The sequence below is a fragment of the Pteronotus mesoamericanus genome, unplaced genomic scaffold (assembly GCF_021234165.1).
Source record: "Pteronotus mesoamericanus isolate MK-2021 breed Mesoamerican mustached bat unplaced genomic scaffold, CSHL_Meso_final contig_98, whole genome shotgun sequence".
Taxonomy (NCBI): Eukaryota; Metazoa; Chordata; class Mammalia; order Chiroptera; family Mormoopidae; genus Pteronotus; species Pteronotus mesoamericanus.
Window position 1 is genome coordinate 3,197,563 of NW_026555295.1, and position 20,888 is coordinate 3,218,450.

General features: G+C 37.3%; 2 protein-coding genes across 2 annotated transcripts in view; one reads left to right on the forward strand and one right to left on the reverse strand.

Annotated features, from left to right (window-relative positions):
* Positions 1-9,925, forward strand: part of PPP3R1 (protein phosphatase 3 regulatory subunit B, alpha) — a 55,963-nt gene extending 46,038 nt beyond the window's left edge. The window contains exons 3-6 of the mRNA XM_054586870.1: positions 546-722; positions 1,939-1,998; positions 2,931-3,115; positions 7,770-9,925. Of these exons, the coding sequence (XP_054442845.1) occupies positions 546-722; positions 1,939-1,998; positions 2,931-3,115; positions 7,770-7,817 (470 nt within the window). The 3' untranslated portion in view covers positions 7,818-9,925. The remainder of the gene's footprint in view (positions 1-545; positions 723-1,938; positions 1,999-2,930; positions 3,116-7,769) is intronic.
* A 1,574-nt stretch (positions 9,926-11,499) lies between these two features.
* PNO1 (partner of NOB1 homolog) lies at positions 11,500-20,777 on the reverse strand. Its single transcript, XM_054586871.1, has 7 exons — positions 20,525-20,777; positions 20,115-20,264; positions 17,776-17,859; positions 17,533-17,593; positions 17,179-17,296; positions 14,615-14,685; positions 11,500-13,981 (listed from the first exon to the last, which is right to left on the reverse strand). Exons 1-7 carry the CDS (start codon positions 20,729-20,731, stop codon positions 13,914-13,916), a joined length of 759 nt encoding a protein of 252 aa, XP_054442846.1. The 5' UTR covers positions 20,732-20,777; the 3' UTR covers positions 11,500-13,913.
* Between the last annotated feature and the right edge of the window lie 111 nt (positions 20,778-20,888).

The following is a 20,888-nucleotide window of genomic DNA, read 5'->3' on the forward strand; positions in this document are numbered from 1 at the left end:
GTTTTTAAAAAAGGAAAAAGCCAAAGCTGTGTTTTATTTGCTTGTACTTGCAAAAGAATATCTCTGGAAGAATATTAAAAAAATTGGCATCATTGCCTCCAAGAAGGGGAATTGCGTATCTATAGGGTGGCACGAAAGGGAGGCTTTGAATTTTGAACCATCAACTATTAGAAATAAAGTAAATTAAAACGTAAAGAGGTAAGTGAAAGTCAAGGTGCTTCAGTACAGTACAGCGATTGGTTTAGCCTCCGTAGTAGGAACCACCTGACTTCCATGATCAATTTAGCATTGTCAATCCTATTTGATATTTTGGTGTATTCAGCATATAGTTGGCTGTATGTTATGGCAGGCGCAGACAAACAAAAAGGTAATTAAATAAAAATATGTATGGTGTACTTTCTCTGTTAAAAGGAACTAGTCAACAGTACATTTAACTCTTCTAATTAAGTTGAAAATTAAATGGTTCACTGCTGGATGGTTTTTCCCCTATAAATGATCATAAAAATCATTTTTTAAATTATACTGCTCTTTTTGTTTGCTTTTAGTTGATGCTGATGAAATTAAAAGGCTAGGAAAGAGATTTAAGAAGCTCGATTTGGACAATTCCGGTTCTTTGAGTGTGGAAGAGTTCATGTCTCTGCCGGAATTACAACAGAATCCTTTAGTACAGCGAGTAATAGATATATTCGACACAGATGGGAATGGAGAAGTAGACTTTAAAGGTAAGAAAGTAGTTTTAACATCACAAGTTATAGTCTTACAGATCTATATACAACAATGTGAAAATTTTTAGTGTTTTAAATGCCTTTATATAATTGGTAATCTTACAATCATAGATTATGTTAAAATCTCAAAATCTGTGGGATATGAACTTTAATGAACTAAGATCTTTTACTTTTTGGTTCATAGATCAGATTGTCCTTATAAGATAATTTTTAAAAACAAGCTTTAGTATCCCCTTTGTTTTGAGAAAATTAGTCTCACTTTAGGGAGAGATCGCATTAGAAGCTGCATATTTTTAACCTTTTATACAGAATGAAGCGATAAAAAACAAACTAGTAATAAGGATATGGGAATTAACACAACGGATTAACTTGGTTCATGGAGATTTCACAAAGACATTTGGCAGTGCTTTTGATGATGCTAACATGATGCATAATTTTATACTTGATTTTGTACTTTAAATCAGTGGTCCCCAACCTTTTTGGCACCAGGGACAGGTTTCGTGGAAGACATTTTTTCCTCTGACCAAGGTGAAGGGGTATGATTCTGGGATGATTCAAGGGTACTGTATTCAAGCTCACCTCCTGCTGTGTGGCCCGGTTCCTAACAGGCCTGGACCTGTACCAGTCTGCAGCCTAAGGTTGGGGGCCTTGCTTTTAAAGTAAATTAATATTTCTTTTCACTGGGGAATCAATAGATTTTGATACTTCAATTCCAGGAACTGAACTACGTAAGTGAAGGGATGTAAAAGTGGTCATGATGTACTGTTTAGCAGACAGTGAAAAGAAATGATCATTGTCATAAAACTTCCAACAGTTTGTTTAAATCTGAATTTTGGAGCCAGAAATCCAAAATTATTTTTGTTCTGGGAAAACCAAGTATAATCTTTTTGTAAAGCCTTCTTTTAATAGTCATATTTTCAAAGAAGAAAGTTAAATAGCCTAAAGAACATGTTTTTGAGTATTCTTTGTGATACGTAATAAATATTTGTTAAATTGACTAGAGAACTTCAAGTTCAAATTTTTAAAAAACATAGAACCTCTTTTTGTTGAGGTCTCAAATTTGGAACTTTCTATCTTAAACATTGCTAAGTATTACTTTGCAACAAGAAAATATACTTTTGTGGGTATGCTTTTTGTGTGTATTTGGGTATGTATTTTTTTTCTATATAAAAAAATGGAAACTTCTGACTTGTAAACTTATTTTTTTATTTAGAATTTATTGAGGGAGTCTCTCAGTTCAGTGTCAAAGGTGATAAGGAGCAGAAGTTGAGGTGTAAGTATTTTTCTTCACTGAGTTTTTCTCTCTCATACTGCAGCTATCCCATACTGCATTATAACCTCTTTTCAAATATTCTAAAAGATATCTTTTATTCCTCATATTTAGTAGATATAATAGAAAAATTTATATTTTGGGAATATAAAGGGAAAATCCTTTTAGGACATTTATAACTAGTAATTTTTAACAGTGTGGCATTGTTGGTTTTTAATTGGCTAGAAGGAAAACAGAATTTTCTTCTATTGAAAATAATCATATAAACTACATATCTTGGATAGAAGATTTTTTTAATGAAAGTGGTGAAATGTTGTAGTGTGACTAGGTTAACTTAGTTTACACATACTGTTTCAGAAGTATTTAGCCAGAAGCCCACTATTTTGGTTTATGTAGGCAGCCTCTATTATAGTGAATATCTGATACCTTTTAAAATTCAGTTCTTAACTAGGAAGATAGTTTATTTAATAACATTTCTCCGAAGCACACGATAATGCAAACATCCTTTGCAAATGAACTTCTGATATAAATAACAACAGCAAGTGCTACCTTTTATTAAGCTTTTGCCATGTATCATACACTGTTCTAAGCAATTTACATGTATAATTTCCTTCAGTACTCTGAAGAACCTGGAAACTAGGAGCTGTTATTAGCCTCAGTTTTATATGTGCAGAAACTAAAAGCTTAGCAAGTTTAAATAATTTAACCCTCGGCTATGCTTACTGACCAAAGCTCTCGTGATTCCTTTGCCCATGCTCTTAACCCGTTATGATATGTTAAACTGCACTGAATGGCAAAATCTGTGTGAAGAAAGGAGCCATCCTCATAGTTACAATTCTAGATGTTTGGCAACTTAACCATTTTCTTAGTGAAAGTATTCACTTGTGATTGCCTTATACTTGCCATTGATTTTTTTTCTTACTCTTTTTTTTTAGTTGCTTTCCGTATCTATGACATGGATAAAGATGGCTATATTTCCAATGGGGAACTCTTCCAGGTGCTGAAGATGATGGTGGGGAACAATCTGAAAGATACACAGTTACAGCAAATTGTAGACAAAACCATAATAAATGCAGATAAGGATGGAGATGGAAGAATATCCTTTGAAGAATTCTGCGCTGTATGTACAAAAAGATCTGATTCGTCATTAGTTATGTTTTGAATGAATACATTTTAAAAACCATGTAACAGAGGAATGCATATAGTTATTTTGCCATAGACATTTATATATCTGATTTTGCCTAATTGCCCCCATTTAAAGGTTTGAAGTGTTTTTGTTGTGATCGAAATGATTATTCTCAAGAATTAATACAAGGGTGGGTGGGCAGAAGTAGGTTTACAGTTGTGAGTAGGCAAAAGTTTATTCTTGTATTGTTATTTACTGATTGTTGCATTAGTTTCTATATGCACAACTGTAAACCTACTTTTGTTCACACCAGTATTCTCAGTGTTGTCTCATAAAATGCCACAAGACTTCTACGAGTAACTTTTACTTACAGTTGGTAGTCCCTCAAGTTGCACCAGTTTATATTCTTAAGGTTCATTTAAAAATAAACATGTTTCAAAATCCTTTTGTGGGAAATATGTGTTCATGAGTTTCAGCTAGGAATCCAGAAGCTTGGTTTCATGAGGACAACAGAGGTAGCATCCCTTACCCATCCTAAACTCACCAACTAGACAATGTAAATAGTGATTCTCCACCCCTCTTCCTTCTCTAGGATACTGATGGGTAGTTCTTGTGTTCAGGGGCAAGGGCTCTGCAGAGGTGGGGACTCTAGTTACTGGGAGCCCTAGAAAACTAACTCTTGGTGGGATCTGGGACAACAGCTCAGCTACCAGTTCACTGCTTTTCTTCAGTAGATCCAGGGATTTGCCCACCACTCACTGCTTCTATAAATGGGAGCACAACCACTCGGTTTCTCTTCTCTACTTCTGCCCTAATGCAAAGATACTAGCTTTTTGGTGTGTTATAGGAGTTTCAACTGCAAGAATCCAGAGGAGCGGCAAAAGTAACAAAGAAAAAGTTTTGAACTTTTTCAGTTTGGATGCCTCCGTAGGAAGATTTTTCTCCTCTTTTTCTTTCCATTTTTTAATTTTAGATGACTACAAGGAAAAATGAATTACTTTGGTTGTACGTTGTGTAAGGACTGAGGGTAGCTACTTTGATCCCAAGAATAAGTTCACACTATACTCTTTTAATTATCTTCCTTCATCTCAAGGGAATACTGTCTTTGCATTTTGTTTCAAAATGTTGGGTGGTGCTCTAGTTGAAGAGTAGGCCAGGGTTTTTCCGAAGTGTGTTAGGCTTGAGATTTGAGATTTTGAACTGTTGCCAGGTGGTACTGCTGCAGGAGTTATTCCTTCACCATTGTCAAAGATCACTGAAGGACTCCCGTGGGTCGGCCTCCGATTGAGTGGGACAGGAAACCAGGCTGGTAGTGACATCATAGACAGCAGCCAGTTTTCAAAAGAAGAAAAGAAAAGAAGAAATACCAAGCCTTAAGGGAACAGAACAGAAATGGAAACTTCTTGGGTGGAATGATAAGGAAGGGATGTATATAAATGAAGACTACTTACATTTAATAAATATAAAATGTAACCTGAAATTATGTACAAATCACTTGTAGTGGATGGAAATTAAAATAGATCTTTGGTTATAGAAATCATGCTATTTACACTGAAGACAAACTAAGCTTTGAGTTCATTTTCTAGTATTTTTGATAAATTGCTTTAATTTCTATTTTTGAGGGTCATAAGTCAGGAAGGGAGAAGTGTATACTTAGTGTTTTAAACCAACCTTTTTGAACATTGATCAAGCCCATAATTTTGGCTTCATTGAGTTCTTTTTATTCTGCTTTCTCAAGTAATAATAGTGAAAGAGATGGGGAAAACTGTTTTAAAAAATCACATAGTAATATATCTACTTTAAAATTTCCAGAATGCTTAACATAGACAAATTTATAATTAATGACAGGATTGAAGTTGGTGGACTGAAAATAAGTATGCATTTTTACTTCTTCTCAAAACAGTAATGAAATTAAACGGATTAAGAAGAAAAGGTTATGAACCCATAAGGACAAAGTGAACAACAGAGAGAGGATAGCAGCTGAATTTTTCAACTAAAGTAAACTGACTTAGCAAACAGGGGAAAATAGGAATTCTAAGCTGGCAGCTTGAAAAGCATAGAAGCAACCTGGTTTACAATGCAGAGGCCCAGAAATTGGGGGCACAAGATAACTGAAAGTGGGGGTGAAAGTGAGGCTTTAAACAGGGAAATGGCTTAAAGTCTGTTTAAGAAGACATTAGAACACTAGGTCTCCTTCCTATTATGATCAGACCCTCCTCTTGCCTTTTAGTGGGAGATTAGAAATGGTGAAATAGAGTCTGCAGGTAGAAACAGGAGGCATAGATGCCGGCAAGTGGGGAGATGTGTTTTGAAGGAATTAAGTGACGATAAGCATATTTGCATTTTGACAACTCCAGCCTTCCTCCTGATCAGACTCCCTGGCAACCAGACTTATTCCCTCCAGTCAAGAGATAGGAAAAATCCTCTTTGGGAAATCTGATCTTCCCAAAGCAGACATCCTACCAAATCACTGGAAGTGTAGCCCACAATCAACAGCTCTGCCATGAACAGGAAGGCTGCAGTGGCCTTTGCACAGAAGCCGAGAGCCAAGGATCACCAAACATTAGACGAAAACTTCTAATACAGAATATAAATACGAAGCCAAGCCAGAAACAAAGCTTGGAAAAATGTTTTGCTAGCCCAGTAAAAGCTTGAAAAGTAAAACAAAATCTGTCATAATTCTCAGGAATATAATACATTGAGTCTTTAAAACAAAAACTGGATAATATATACAAGAGCTTTAGGAAATCCAGAGATTCACTGTGGGAGATCCAACACCTAAAATGCTAGGTGTTCCAGAAAGAAAATGGAGGGAAGGAAATCAACAATGAATCAAAGATAATGAACCAAAAGTAAAGAGTTTCCTGGCTTGAAAAGACTTACCTAAGTACCCAGCATGGTATATAAAAATAATCTGGACCTAAAGCACATTGTCATGAAATGTTAAAACAGTGGAAACAAACGGTTCTATAAATTTCCAAAGAGCTGGGGTACGGAGGTGGGGGAGGAACTTCATACAAAGACTCCAGATTCATTGGGGCAAGTCTTCCCTAGCAAATGGAAAAAAAGCAACAGTGGAGTATGGCCTTCATAACTTGAGAGACAGTTATTTCCAAACTAGAATTCTCTACAAACTCAAACTAAATGGAAGAATACCTTTTCAGATATGCAGGGTTTCCCTTTTTGGGAAACTACTGGTGGATGTGCTCCCACTAGTACGTAGTAAGGTTGTAAATCAAAAAGAAGATAATGTGGAATCCAGGAAATAGAGGGTCCAACATAAGAGAGAAGGAAATCTCCAGGAAGGTGGTGCAGGGAGATCCTGAGATGGCATGCCTACATTGGAGCAGGTTGGAAAGCTCTGGGAGTGATTTAAAGACAATAAAATTGACAGAATTATATAGCATAGGTGCATGTACTTAGAACAAAAGTTTGAGGTTGACTTGGTAAATGCATAGAACACCGAGCAGAGGAAAAGATCAGATAATTACTGACTAGCAAAACAAAATGTGCAGGAAAAAAATTATAGTATGTGCTTCTGTTCTGCTGTAAAAAGTATTATATAGTTATAATTAAAATGCTGAGTTTCTGTCTAATAAAAAATAAAGATATACCTATAGAATGGGTAGATGGGAAGTACATGGGGTACAGAGATAGATGGGGAAAGGGGTGTGAGAAAGAGCTAAGTCTTCTGTGATGGGAAGTCAATAGATGGTGCTTTTAACTTGGAATACAAGAAAAAGCATGTAGGAATGTTACTTGTAGGTAAACACTGAAAATGATTGCCTAGTAAAAAAATTGGAGAATGAGTGCAGAGTAGCAAACCTTCATAGCAGAAGTTGTACAACTAATTGGCTGTTTAACCTGTATTTTTCAAATAAAAAATTTGTAAGCAATAAGTTTGAATTAAAAAATGAGAGATGCAGTTATAGACAGCAACATGGTTTAATCTCACAAACATAATGTTGAGTGAAACACACCAGACAAGAAAGATTTGATTTATAAAATGTATAAAAGTATAAATACGTACACTTTTTCCTTTAACTATAAACACTTTTTTTAAAAGTAAGTATAAAAGACCTAACTAATCCATGGTTTTAAAGTCATGAATGTGGCTAAATAATGTGCAGAAAATCTTACTCACTTGTTACTTCATTATTGTTTTCTAAAACAGACTGATAGTAAAGCTTGTATTTGGTTTTTGAGGATGACTTTTATTTTAACACCTGGTAATCATTCCCACTGAAACGACTAAGGCAGGAGTCAGCAGGCTGCAGAGTGGGCCAGACCCTGCTCATGCCCTGCTATGTACGTCTTTGAGCTAAGAAGGGTGTTTTGCATTTTTAAGTGGAAAAATAAAATGCAAATGAAATTATACATGGCCTATGAAGCCTAAAATTTGTACACTCTGGCCATTTATGGAATAAGGTTGCCAACTCTTGTGTTAGAACACAAGAAAATGCCTGTTATTCTAGAAGGAAGACGCCATGAAAGTTCTAACTAGATGCAATACAACATTTTTTTACAAAGCAACACAACTTCTGAATATGGTTAAAATATTACATGTTTTTATAGTAGTTTTTGGTAAGGTGTTTAAACTAGTAAAGAATGTCTCCAACATGGCTAAGCTTGATTTGTTCTGTTACAGGTTGTAGGTGGCCTAGATATCCACAAAAAGATGGTGGTAGATGTGTGACTCTTTTTAAAGAGTACCACCCAACACTTTTGCTTTCTTCTCCATCTCTGAAGATCTGCTCAAGACGTCCAGCAATGCTCTCTGTGTATTTAAATGGAAGTATTTTTCTCTGTGAAGCCACATTTTCCAACATGAGCCTCATGAAGCCAACTAAGTGTTATTGAACTGTTACTCTCTCAATAACTCAGTGTAGCACTTTAAAGTCTGAAGGACAGCAACACGAAAGAGCATATCAATGTGGTGAAGAAAGGGAAGGGGTTGGCTTTTTAATTTATTTTTCTTCATCTTTTATAACAAGAAAGTATCTATATATACATATGTAAATATTTATATATAGATATATGTAGCTTTCTATATGTGTAGTAGGTTGGCTTTAATTTAATATACTTGATTCAAAAACAAAATGATCGAGTACAGAAGTGCCAAGCAGAACATAAAGCACCCTTACTTTTATTTCACACAGTTTTATATATAGGTAGAAGATTGTACAATTGGAGCCGGGTGTTAGGCCAGCTACTTTCCTTTTCCTGTGCTTTCTCCTTTGAGAGATTGACAAAGCATTTGTTAACGTCCTATTATTTACCTAATTACATTTTTGTAAAAGGAGTTTGTAACTTTATTTATACCTATGAATATATTTCCAGGGACTAAGTCTCATTGCTGAGCAGCTTTTACTACATCTCTGCTTGAGGAGAAAGTATAGTTACAGTGCTACTGCCAAGAGCTCGTTCTTGTGTTCATATAGTACCTGCACAAAGCGTACGGCTGCTTCATTCTGTTACTGTTACTTCATAACTAGGAGCCATTACGTTTATTAAATGTCCCTAGTACTTGTAAGTTTCAGTTGTGATTTCATACATAAAGGCCTGAAGCTATGTGAGGCAATCATAATTTATCTTAGACATTACTTAATGAAGAGTACCTGAAGTAAACACGTAACTGCATAGGATATCCATTTATTACTTGGGTAAATAATTTGTCATTAAACCTATATTTGAACCATAGAAATTCCCTTCTGAGTTTTTTGTCAAAAGACTTGGAGCTAATACAATACACAGGTGATATTTAATGTGCATGTATGTATCTAAACACCCACATATATTTGTTATTTAAATGGAAGAAATCCTACTCATCTGTATGTTGCAGAAGAGCTAAATTTTATCCAAATTTATACCTCTTGAATTTCTTCACCATAGAGCATAAGGAGTGCATGAGGTATTCTTTCTTGATTTGCCCATATTCGTAATGGATAACTTAATAAATTTGTGTGATATAAAAGTAGTGTTACCATGTTCTACCACTTGTTATTGTCCCTTCCCTTTTCTGCAAAGGTACTGTTGGCTGGAAGAAAACATTTTGGTTAGCTTTCTAGGACAGTAGTCTTTCCCTATGTAGATTTTCAACAAAAACTGATTTTATAGTCATGAGTGGAAAAGGGCAGGTTGAATCAAGGTGAATGAATCTTAAATTGGGCACACCTGCCTGCCATCGCTGTTCCTTCAACTGAGTGCTGCACATCATGGGCTCTGTCTGTGAGAGAAAAATCTCGGTGCTTGGTGTCCTTGCATGACATGGAGTTTTGCATGTAGATCGATTTAAAAATGTACCTCTTGTTTACATAATTTGCATAATTTTAAAAGAAAACGTTGCCAAACTTTGGAAATGTTAATGTTCAGACTGAAAAATCTCCACTACATGTAACTTTCTTCCTCTGGATCAGTACGTGGCTTACAATCCCAGCCAGTGGTTTGATCTGTTCCAGTGTCAACTGCCATGTGCTCTGCTTCAAGGGGGAACTAGTCTTTTGTGAATTTTTTGTACATAAGTATTTGTTACAAATATTTTAGCAAATGCTTTCTATTTCTCTTGCTTGTGCATATCTTGGCTGGCGTTACAGAAAAATAGTGCAAACATTATTTCCTTACTGGGGAATGAGGGGTTTTTTCCTTTTTTTTTTCCTTTTTTTTTTTTTTTTTTTTTTTTAGTGTGTATGGGTTGGGGGGAGGGATGGTTTATGTTGAATGTTTAGTTTTTCTTCTGCATGAAACGTCATGTTGTGGGAATCTTTAGAAAACTTCCTACTGTATGAATAAGAAAATAAAATATTTGGAACTTGAGTGTATTTGCAGTGGTCTTTGGTGGGCTTCCAGTCAAAAGGGGCTTTTTTTTTTTTTTGGATGGTTTCTAAAAATCTGACAAACTGGTGTTTGATCTTTGTAATGCATAGGTAAAAATAAATCTGCTTTATCACTGGGTAAAAACACAAGTCATTACAACTTACAAAGAAAGCCCTATCTCACTCTCATACTGCTCCTCATACCCTTCCTTCCTTTGCTTCCAGCCTCTAAGCCTCCTTGGAGTTCCTGGAGCCCTTGGCTGATTTCCTGTACAGACCTTTGCAGCCTCTTCCCCCTACAGCTAATTAGATGTCCCACAGCTAATCCCTCCCAAGTCTTTGCTCAAGTATGTCCTGGCTCAACAGGAACTCTCCTGGCCACCCTATTTAAATATATGACTATACCAGAACCTCCCTCATCTCACTTTTTTTTTCTCCAAAAGCATTTAACCTCTTCTGATATAATACACTTACGTATTTTATATATTTCCAAATTATGGAAATAAAATGAACAAAAGCTCCACAAGGGCAGGGATTTGTGTCCCTTCTTTACTAGTAGCCTTGGTTTAGAATTCTGCCTAGCCTTTAATAAATTTTTAGTACTTTGTTACTCTTCAAAAGGTAAAAATTAGTATTTTGCTTAAGACTTTAAATTTTGTAGTTTCTACTACAATGCCTAGCACTATAATAAGGACTTGAAATACTTGGGCCAGGTAAATAACACACCTGGCCCACATGAGTTACAAACTGTTGGGCTGTTTTATACCCAGAACACCCATATGGTCAGCTATGTATTCGGTAGAAGATGTTACACACTGGATTCTTTGACCCTTTAGACTGTCCTAGTATAGAATTAGTTAAGCATAAACCAATAGATTCATTTAGGTCCTAGTTCCTTTCTTCACCAGGCTCTAATGCTCTTAAGAGTAGAAAAGATTACAGAGTAAAAGAGCACCCCACAGAATTGGAATAAATACTTATAAATCATTTGTAAGACGTTACTGTCCACAATACATAAAGAACTCAGCAACAACCTGATTTTAAAAATGGGCAAAGGATTTTATTTCTCCAAAGAATATATATGCCCTGCCCAGTTGGCTCAGTTGGTTGGGTGTTGGCCTGCAAAGTGAAAGGTCACCTGTTTAATTCCTGGTCAGGGTACAGGTCTGGGTCACAGGCACAGTGCCATCGTGTGTATGAGGCAACTGATTAGTGTTTCTCTCACATTGATGTTTCTCCCCCCCCCTCTAGAAATTAAATGATAAAAATACAAATGGCCAAATTACACATAAGAAAAGCCTCAACATCACTAGTCACTATGGAAATTCAAATCAAAACTTTTGAGATACCAGTTCATACCCAGTAGCACTGCTGGCATGATAATGGAGAAATTAAAACACTTCCATTGCTAGTAGCGGTGGCTGTGGAAAATAAAACTTGATTACTCAAAAAAAAAAAAAAAAATATATATATATATAAACAATTACCACGTGATCCAGCTATTGCACATACAGGTACACACCAAGGCTAAAAGCAGGAACCCTCACGTTTCGTACGCCCACATTCATGGTAGTATTCTTCAGTCAGTAAGGAAAACTAACTGAAATGTGCGTGACTATACACACGTACTATGCACTGGAACGAATGTTCAGCTTAAAAAGGAGGGAAATTTTGACATACTTACAATGTGGCTGAACCTTAAAGACATTATGCTAAGTAAAATAAGCCAGTTACAAAAACAACAAATACTGTATGATTCCCCTTCTGAGTTCCTGGAGTTGTCAAATTAAAGACAAAGTAGAATGGTGTCAACGGCCAGGAAGAGGGGTGAATGGGGAGTTAGTGTTTCATGGGTAGTTTTAGTTGGGGAAGGTAAAGTTCTGGAGATGGTGATGGTTGCACAGTAATGTGAATGTACTTTATGCTACTGAAGTGTACACCTAAACGTGGCCAAAATGGTAAACGTTATGGACTTACCACAGTTTAAAATAAACAAGATAGTGAAAATAAACCTCAATCTTTCTGGAGAGTTGCCAGGACTTGTGTTTTTCAAACTCCTGTGCCTGAAAATATTAATCTTAGTCTTCAAAAATTCCCCCATGCTCAACAACTCATTGCATTAACTAACATTTCAGCTAAAGTCCTTTGCAACTTCAACCTTTCACTTCCCTTGGTCATTATAAATCTATCAGCTAACCAGATCAAATTAGCAAGTCCTTGCTCTCTCAAACCTAAAGATTTACTTGTTTTCTTTGACCAAATAAGTAACACTGGCACAGTATGAGCATTTTCCAAGTTTTAGGATGGTTGTATACAATACATTGTCGCTGTGTATGCTCAGTAATCTAACATTAAGCATGCTGGCCCAACCTTAGCATGGCTGAGATCAGGAATTAGGTATCTTTCCCAGATGCTTAATGAACATGAGCTTGCTTCTCTTCCATCCCAGTTCTAGGTAGCATGAGATGAAACCCAGATCTTCTGTAATGACTAAGAAACACCTCGGTCTTTTCCCTTATCAGCCACTTAGTAGGAAAATACTCCTCAGGCCCATTCTTCAGCCAGTATGTAAATTGTTGTGTCAGAAACTGCAAGATACTGAGTATCCAAAGGAGAAAGGCAGACATAATTACAGTAGAGCATGACAAATGCCATAGAAACATGGATATGCATGGCTAAGGATGAGGTATTAAAGTGTCCAGGCCTTATAGAAAGCTTTCAAAATGCTCTGATCCAGGTTGTTAAAATCAACTATCACTGTGACAGATTAGTCAGATTTACCTGTAATTCTTTGTCATTCCCATTCCAAAAATCAGTTGGGTTTCCTCCAACATTTTGCCTCTCTATCAAACCCCAAATAGTACTGATCCCCTAGGGAGGACGAAACCAAGGAGGTGCCCAAGACTCAAGATGTAAATAAAAGTTCAGTGTTTTAAGTTTTATGAGTAAAGAGACCTACTACTATTATATACTCTCTTCATACTGCTGTGTTGCCGGAGGATAAAAAATTATTTTGGAAATTTTTCCAGCAATTTCCCACTGGATCCCAACCATTTAATATAACCAGTCCCATGCACCGTATAAAGTTGTTTGGGACAGTGACACATGTAACTGACATCAGGGAAACATGCTTAATAAGAATACTTTTTCTGGTTCTTACATGAACTTTCAAATGCTCCATTAAAGAGTTTTGGTCGGGTTCTAGAGATGTACAAGCAAATGTATCACACAAGTTTAATGAAGTGAGTTCTTACATTTAAAAAATGCATAAACTGAATCAGATAATATTTAAATAGGCAGGCACTAGTTAAAACAATGTATTACATTTGAAGAACATTTTCTTAGGTTTAAGAACGTTGTTCTATCATACTTGACTACTTAGAAGAAACCCAACACATACACTTTTATAAAAAACATTCTTTCCTCCTGTCAACCTTGTGATACAGGCCTTTAATTTTAATTTTACAAGTAGTAAAACAAGTACAAAGATTGGCCTTTTTGGTTCACACAGTCCAGCCAAACTGCTGCTTATGAATGACCTGACTGTAAAACAGTGACACGCCCCTCAGTATTAAGGGCTATGATTCAGAGAGGTTTTCTGAGATAAGTCTTTAATTACAACTCAGAGAAGAAATATTCATAAATTTGTAAGGAAAAAACTTGTAAATTCATATAGAAAAAGAATTTTCCCTCCAAATGAGAGAAGTAAAAGTATGCAAATATACTACATGTAATTTAAAATGGAAAAAAGGTAAGTTAATGTTAAGTATAATCATGGTACTGAAGTTTGATACTTAAATTATACTCAAAGCTGTTGAATGAATATTGTCAAATTTTTCCTTTTTGTTTATTCTTCTGGCTGGGAACTGAAGAAGGGATGTAGGCTTGAAGTGACTGCAAAATCCTTCTCATGGCTTCTTGTGACCACTTATAAAGGGTAAGGTCTTTAGAGTCCAAAGACAAAAGTCTCTGATTTGAAATCAAAATCGATCTGCTGCTCTGCTAGCCACAGCTCGAATATTGCCATAAACCTTTGATGGAGGATTTCCTGTAGAGAAGAAAAAAGCTAATTTAGCTACAGAAATATACTGATATATATAGAAGCTCCACAGAAAATGGTCTACAAAACTCTAAAAAAGAACAGAAAATTTTCCATTGGATCTATCTTAAATCAAAAGAAAGACTAAAAAGGAAACCATACCATACCTAAATAATCTTTTTAAAAAACCAAATTTAAATCCTAAGAGCCAAAATATTTCAAAAAGACCTGGGCATCAAGGGAGAATCTTAGGAGTGTAGCAAATGGCTACACTCCTGTAACTCTTGTCCAAAGTTACTGACTCTGCTGTCCCATGTGAAATGGGACCAAGTGGATTAAACTGACCGATGTTGATCAGCAGCTCCCTTTTTGCTAAAAAGTGGCTTTTCTGTGCACCTCATCAGGGGAAGGCAGCAAAGATTTAAGTAATAGAAGCCAATAAAGCCTTTCTCTTCTCTAACAGGCATGAAATCCAAGTAAAAGGATTCCTACCTTCTCTTAGTCCCACAAAGAGTTGCCAATCCCCAAGAGTTTCTATTTGCTATTTAACATTTCCATAAACTGATGGACAAATCTGGTTTCATCTAGATACCCTGTTCCTTACTTTCCAAAGAAAATACCAAAGAAATAAACTGCTACTACCCAGGATGAGGTTACAAATGGCAGTTCTTGCCATCTTGATGTTTTGGAAAGAGCCAAGGATGTGAACTTTCCTGCAAGAAAAGAAGTGAGACAAATTAGCAACAAAAAGCATTTCCTTAAACTAAGACCTATAATGCAGAAACTCTGAAAAATCATGATACAGATTCCCAGTAAGGGTTGTGATGATGGTTGCAAAACTCTGCAAATATGCGAAGAACCCACTTTGAAAGGGGAATTTTATGTTTATTTTGTCAAAACAAACAAAAAAAACTACAGTCAAACCTTGGTTCTCAAACGTCTCACATCTTGAACAAAACTTTGGTTCTCAACCCGACAACCCTTTCATACTGATACCTGTATGATCAAGTTACCTGCGTGATTTGGTTTTCGAACAAATTACTTCTCAAACAGCAAGAATATGTAAAGTGTCAGTTTTCCTACTAAAACAATGAAAGTAATGAGGCAGTGGTTGGAATGGAATGTAGGTCCCAGGATACATGGGCAGCATGATTTCCCATCTGATATACTGAGTGTATCGGGAACAAATAGTTTTCAGCTTTTTATCTTGCTCACATTATACTGTATTTTGCCAAATTAGAAGCTCATCAAAAATAACACAGGTATGTAACAGTTCACTTTACGGTTTTATTGTAATTAATATAAACTGTTCAACTTGTAGGTTTCCAATTAGCCTGTTCATAGCAAAAACTATGAAATAGTACATTTCTTTAATTTTGAGTAGTGTAATTCTATTTGTAAAAACAAAAACAAAAAACAAAACACAACCACACAAGATATAAAATAATTCAATAGCAACATTATTGATATTAGTACAAAACTGAAAACAATCCCAAAACTGAAAACTTTCCCCACTAACTGTGAATGGATAAACAAAATGCAATATATCCACATGATGGACTGGTACTTGGCAAGAAAAAGGAATTACTAATACATCCAAAGAAATGAAGAGACAAAAACAGTATGTTGACTAAAAGAAGCCAAACACCAAAGACTATATACTGTGAATTTCTAGAAAAGGCAAAACCATAGTGACACAAGATATTAATTAATACGTGTGAGAGGTGGGGCTGCAAAGACGCACAGAGAACTTTTGGGGTGGCAGAGCTGTGTGAGTGAAGGGGGCTGCAGGACTGGAACCTCTGCCCAAAACTCACTGAACTATATACTTAAAACATGTGAATTCAATTGTACATAAATCATACAGCAATAAGGCTGTTAAAAAAAATTAATTCAACTAGTAAATCTGAACTTATACACTTACAAATTTAACATGATGTACTACCCATAATCTGATTAGCAAATCAGTTACATTTTTAGATTTCCAAATTAAAAAGCTAAATACAATATTTCATTTTATTACTTTTTTAAATTCTTGACCGAGGATACATTTATTGATTTTAGAGAGAGAGAGAAACATTGATGGTTGTCTCCTGTACACGTGCTGACCAAGGGTCGAACCGGTGACCTTTTGGTGCACAGGACAATGATTCAACCAACCGAGCCCACCGGCCAGGGCTATATGTGATATTTTAAAAACTTTCCCCCTGGCTCCCTACTCCTAACTCTAGACTCAATTCATAAAAGATCAAAATTATAATACACCTGTCCTCAGGTAAAGAGGGCCACCAATGTAGTATCATAGTTATTCTTGGAAGTATAAAAAATATTAGAGCCCCTCAGTTTAGAGCAAAGATGAGACAACTTGAAATAAAATTATTTCTGGATTCAGTAGCAGGCAGATCCCTCCCCTCCTCCTCTGAGCTAACTGCTTCATTTCCCAACTCCATGGCATTATGTAATCTTTGAGCCAACAGCCAGTAATCCCAACCTAGCAATGGAGCAGCTTCAATCTCACAGAGGGGCAATCCCAGCTTGAATTCCTGCACCCTTACTTTTAAGTCCATATCATCTTATTTACGTTCACATTGACTGTATCCTATAGTTTTCACCCAGTGTGCACTAATCACCTTCCTTTTAACAAAGGACTTTATATATATATATATTAAAAGAATGCCTCACAGTGGTATTTAAAAAACCCACTCGGCGCCCTGGCCAGGTAGCTCAGGTGGTTAGTGTCATGCCAGTATGTCATGGTTGTAGGTTAGATCTCCTGTCAGGACACATACAGGACGCAACCAAAGAACACATAAATAAGTGGAACAATCTGATGTTTCTCTCTCTGTCTCCCTTCTCTCTCTCTAAAAACCAATTTTAAAAAAACAAATAAACCAAACCACTCTTCCCTTTACTCTACCGACCTAATAGATTCCTACGAGATACTATTTAAATTTTCACCTGTCATGTGATTTCTTTTAATAATGGTTCAAAACATTTCCTTTGTTGCTAATCGAGAAAAAAGATAGAATTTCTAAGATTTTCCTAACTTAATCTGCTTTTGAAGTAGGCAACTACCTATTCATCCAGAACCATATGCTTACAAAGATTTAGTGGGAATATTATGCAAAAATACGTTTATGATCTTTTAAAACCAGCAAAAGAGCAAATATAAATTACAAGTTACTTTCTCAAGATCACATACTTACACATCAGCTAAAACTATCCGCGTCCGTGTCACATTCTCTATGGTGAACTTGGTTTTTCCTCCTCTGCCAGCGATTCTTCCTATTGCCCTTGACAGGTGATCTCCCTTTAGGGGCTTCACTAAATAGGAAAAGGAAGATCTTAAGAAGCAAGCCATTCCAGTACACCGTCCACTTCCACATCAAGTTCAATCACTAATAAAATTTCCTCACTAACAGACACGGAATACGGTTTTTTTAAAAAAGCTGCTAACAATAGAGCTCAATTGATGCTATTAGAAAGCTGAGAGTCACAAACAAGAAAGTCAGCAATTCAAAAGTACAGTATTTCATAATAAAAGACCACCATACACTCACCATCTGTAATTTCAAAAGACTCTAAGAAGAGATCATCCAGCCTAATGAGGGCAAGTGCATCCTACAATAGAAAAATAAATACTGTGAAGTCCTTCCATTTAGATACCTCAGAATGACTGTCAAGCTATAATTCACAAACAGCAGAACTAGAAAACTCAAATTAGGAAAAGAGCCCCAACCCACTGAAACATTCATACTGAGTATTTGTCAAGCCTCCATTTCAGATGTCATTAAGTTACTCACCTCCACCTGAAACCCGAGAATAAAGGCTTTCACGAAATCAGCCGCTTTTGTCAGCGCACTAACATCCTTGGTTTCTTTACAAGTCTGTTTTAAAAAAGGCACAAATTATAGGTGGGGATGAAAAATACTCTAACAGAATACTAGGAATGATCTTTCCCTTCACTGCAATTTCCTTCACCACCACCCTCCCCCAATGTACTCGCCATGACCCAGTTTTTGCTGAAGCACTGTGGTTAATTTGCAAAACAAAACTTTCCCAGATCCAGAGGTAGAGAGCTCCACCAAAAGACCGTCCAATGACCGACTGTCCTCAAAGACTGAGCTGACTTGGGGGTTAACAGCGAGACTCCTCCGGCACAGCCCAACTGCACTCACACTGGACTTCAACGTTCTCAGACCGTCCCGTCAACACCCAAGCTAGTCCTCTTCTCTTCTCTTCCCCTGCGGCCTTCCCTGCAAGTCATGATCTCCTGACTTCAGTCACCACTTATGTGCTGATGCGTCCCACAGCAACAGCTCCAACACTAACTACCAAGAATGGGTTAAGGAGTTTATTTGAATATCACAGAAATAGCAGCTATTCATGAAATGCGTAGCACTATAAATGACATGTGCTACAAAGGTGCTTAACGTACTGTAGCTCTAAGCTTCATGGCAACCCTGAATATTAAGTGATATAAAGGCTTTCATATTTGAGGTAATTAAAGTACTAAAAGGTAAAATGGTATGATCAGAACACAGGTCTGAGGGCAAAACTGTCATTTCCTCTATCCCACACAGACCCGCAATTTGAGGAGATGACGTATGTGACAAATTTGAAACCACACAGGGTTGTATAATGGAACATTTAAAACCAGATCCCAGTCGCAATCCTATATGTGACCTTGGGCAAGTCCCACAGATACTGTAGGTCTTCATCTGTAAAACAAGGAGGTCAGAGAAGGAGATCCTGAGAGGTCCCTACTAGCACCAAGACTGACTCATCAACTTGATGACTTTGGCCAAGAAACTCCTATGACCCTCAGTTTCCCCACATCCGGAAGAGGGGGATATGTCATGTACCTCACAGGGCTGTCCTGAGGACCAAAATGATGTGGTGCATGTTAAAGCACCCCTCTGTGTCTGGCACATAACTGTATCGACAATGTTTGTGGAACCCAAATTGATGCTGCTACAATACCTATGACAGCTAGGCACAGCAAGAGTACAGACATCGAACACAGGACTGAAAAATGGATTGATCACAAAGGAGAAAGAACTTGAGCTAGACCCTGGAAGGTGAATGGAACTGAGGTAGGAAGACAAAGGGTGTAGGGAGGGGGGCCTTAGAGAGGTAAGACATCTGTATGTAGGGACATAAAAACGTTCAAAAAGACAGTGAGGTGACCTTGGGACTGGGACTCCTACTTGAAAAGTTCAGTCAAAACTTAACTCTTACCCTTCAGTGACACTGAAGATGCCAGGATATCATAATAAAAGCAGTGTGGTCTGGGAAAATTAATCTGGCTCTGGCACTGAGGATGAAGTGGTGAAAGATGATGTAAAGCAATGAAACAAGGGAAACCTACCAGGAAACAGGTTTTGGCATGAAACCGTAAAAACTGGAATGAAAGTGGCAATGAAGTCGCCTGTCTAGTTCTGTACTTTAAACTTTACCAACTATTTAGAGTGGCGCCTCTCAGCTTTATTCCATTATTCTAGTCCCTCAGCGGAGATGAGTCTATACCAATTCTGATGACAGTATTAACAATCCTCAAAAAGGAAGATTATAATTAATTTTGGCCTTTGATTCTGATACGAAATTGGCACTCAGAAAAAGAAGTCCAAAGTCAACTAATTTTAATTGTCTAACTCCTGGTTGACACCATGGAATGCAATATATAGAGGTATACGGACATATAAATATAGATAGTATAACAAGGATATGTATGTATAAAACATACTTATTTCTAAAACAATACACTTTCCCTCAAAAGAATACCATTAAAATTTATACTGCCTGTTCTGCAGCAAGTACTTCATTCAGTTCATTATTTACAAACTTCTGTTTATGACAACCTCTTCACTTGGCCTTTTTTCAGTTCAACACCAAACACTGTAAAAAATATGCAAAGGCATAACCAGTATTTTGATACGATTTCAGACTCAATTTATGAGTTCAACTAATATACGTGTTAAATGCAGACTCTGAGGGCATTTGAGAAGTGCAAATTCACTAAGTTAGAAAATTGGAAGACAGCCGTTTAACAAAAATCAGTCCCACCGAGGAAAGTCTATTCATCCATTTTCATCCCTGCAGGAGAAACCCTAGTATATTTGGAAATGGTTGGAATTCTTACCCTGATTTCTACATTCCTCGACTTCAAGTTAAAGCGTATCTGAAGTCCCAAATGTTCTACAACAGGAGTAAATATCTTCAACCAGTTCTCTTTTAATGGTGTGTATCTGTGAGCTGGCACTGGAATTTTCCTCGTTTCTGCTTTCCCGTCCTACAATAAAAGACCACACAACTAAGATGTCTGGAGTTACGGGGGTTGAGTTAAAATAAAAAAAAAAATGACACCTGAACCCCTCCCCGCCAACACACACACAAAGCTTCCTTTATCTGAACGAATCAAACTTCACCGGCGTCTCCTCTCTAAGAACTCACGCCAGAAGAGCCCCTGCAGTTTCAACATCACCCAGAGAACTCGAACTTGACCTCCCTCTGGCCTCTACTCTGTTCCTGTCCCACGGTCCCCCCCAGTACCAGGATCCCATCCCCGGAGAGGGGAGGAAAGACGGGCCTCTTGGCGGGCCGGGCCTCCTCCGTGTCCATGGGACCCGCGTCCCCGCCTTCCCTGGCTGCAGACAGCTCTTCAGCCTGCCGCTTCTTGGCTCGCCGGCCACCCTTGCGAGTGACGTGAGTGAAACCGTCCTCGACCCCGGAGTTTTGTAACTCCATTTCAGAGGCCATGCTCAGGAACTTCCAGCCACAGGGGGGAGGGGATCTTCCAGCAGGAACACGTGCGCAGTTGCACCGCGCAGGCGCACCTCGCAGGCTCCAGAGTCCTCCAACCAGTACTAGGGCTACGCTCCCTTTCTAAGAAGTCCCCACGCAGGGGACTTGAAGC

Excerpts from the sequence above, each read along its gene's own strand:
- PNO1 (XM_054586871.1), bottom strand. The coding sequence starts at position 20,731 with ATGGCCTCTGAAATGGAGTTACAAAACTCCGGGGTCGAGGACGGTTTC. Across the intron at positions 17,860-20,114 it reads CGAGGAATGTAGAAATCAGG|ACTTGTAAAGAAACCAAGGA; the intron begins GTAAGAATTCCA and ends TTTTTAAAACAG. Across the intron at positions 17,297-17,532 it reads GTCTTTTGAAATTACAGATG|TGAAGCCCCTAAAGGGAGAT; the intron begins GTGAGTGTATGG and ends TTTCCTATTTAG.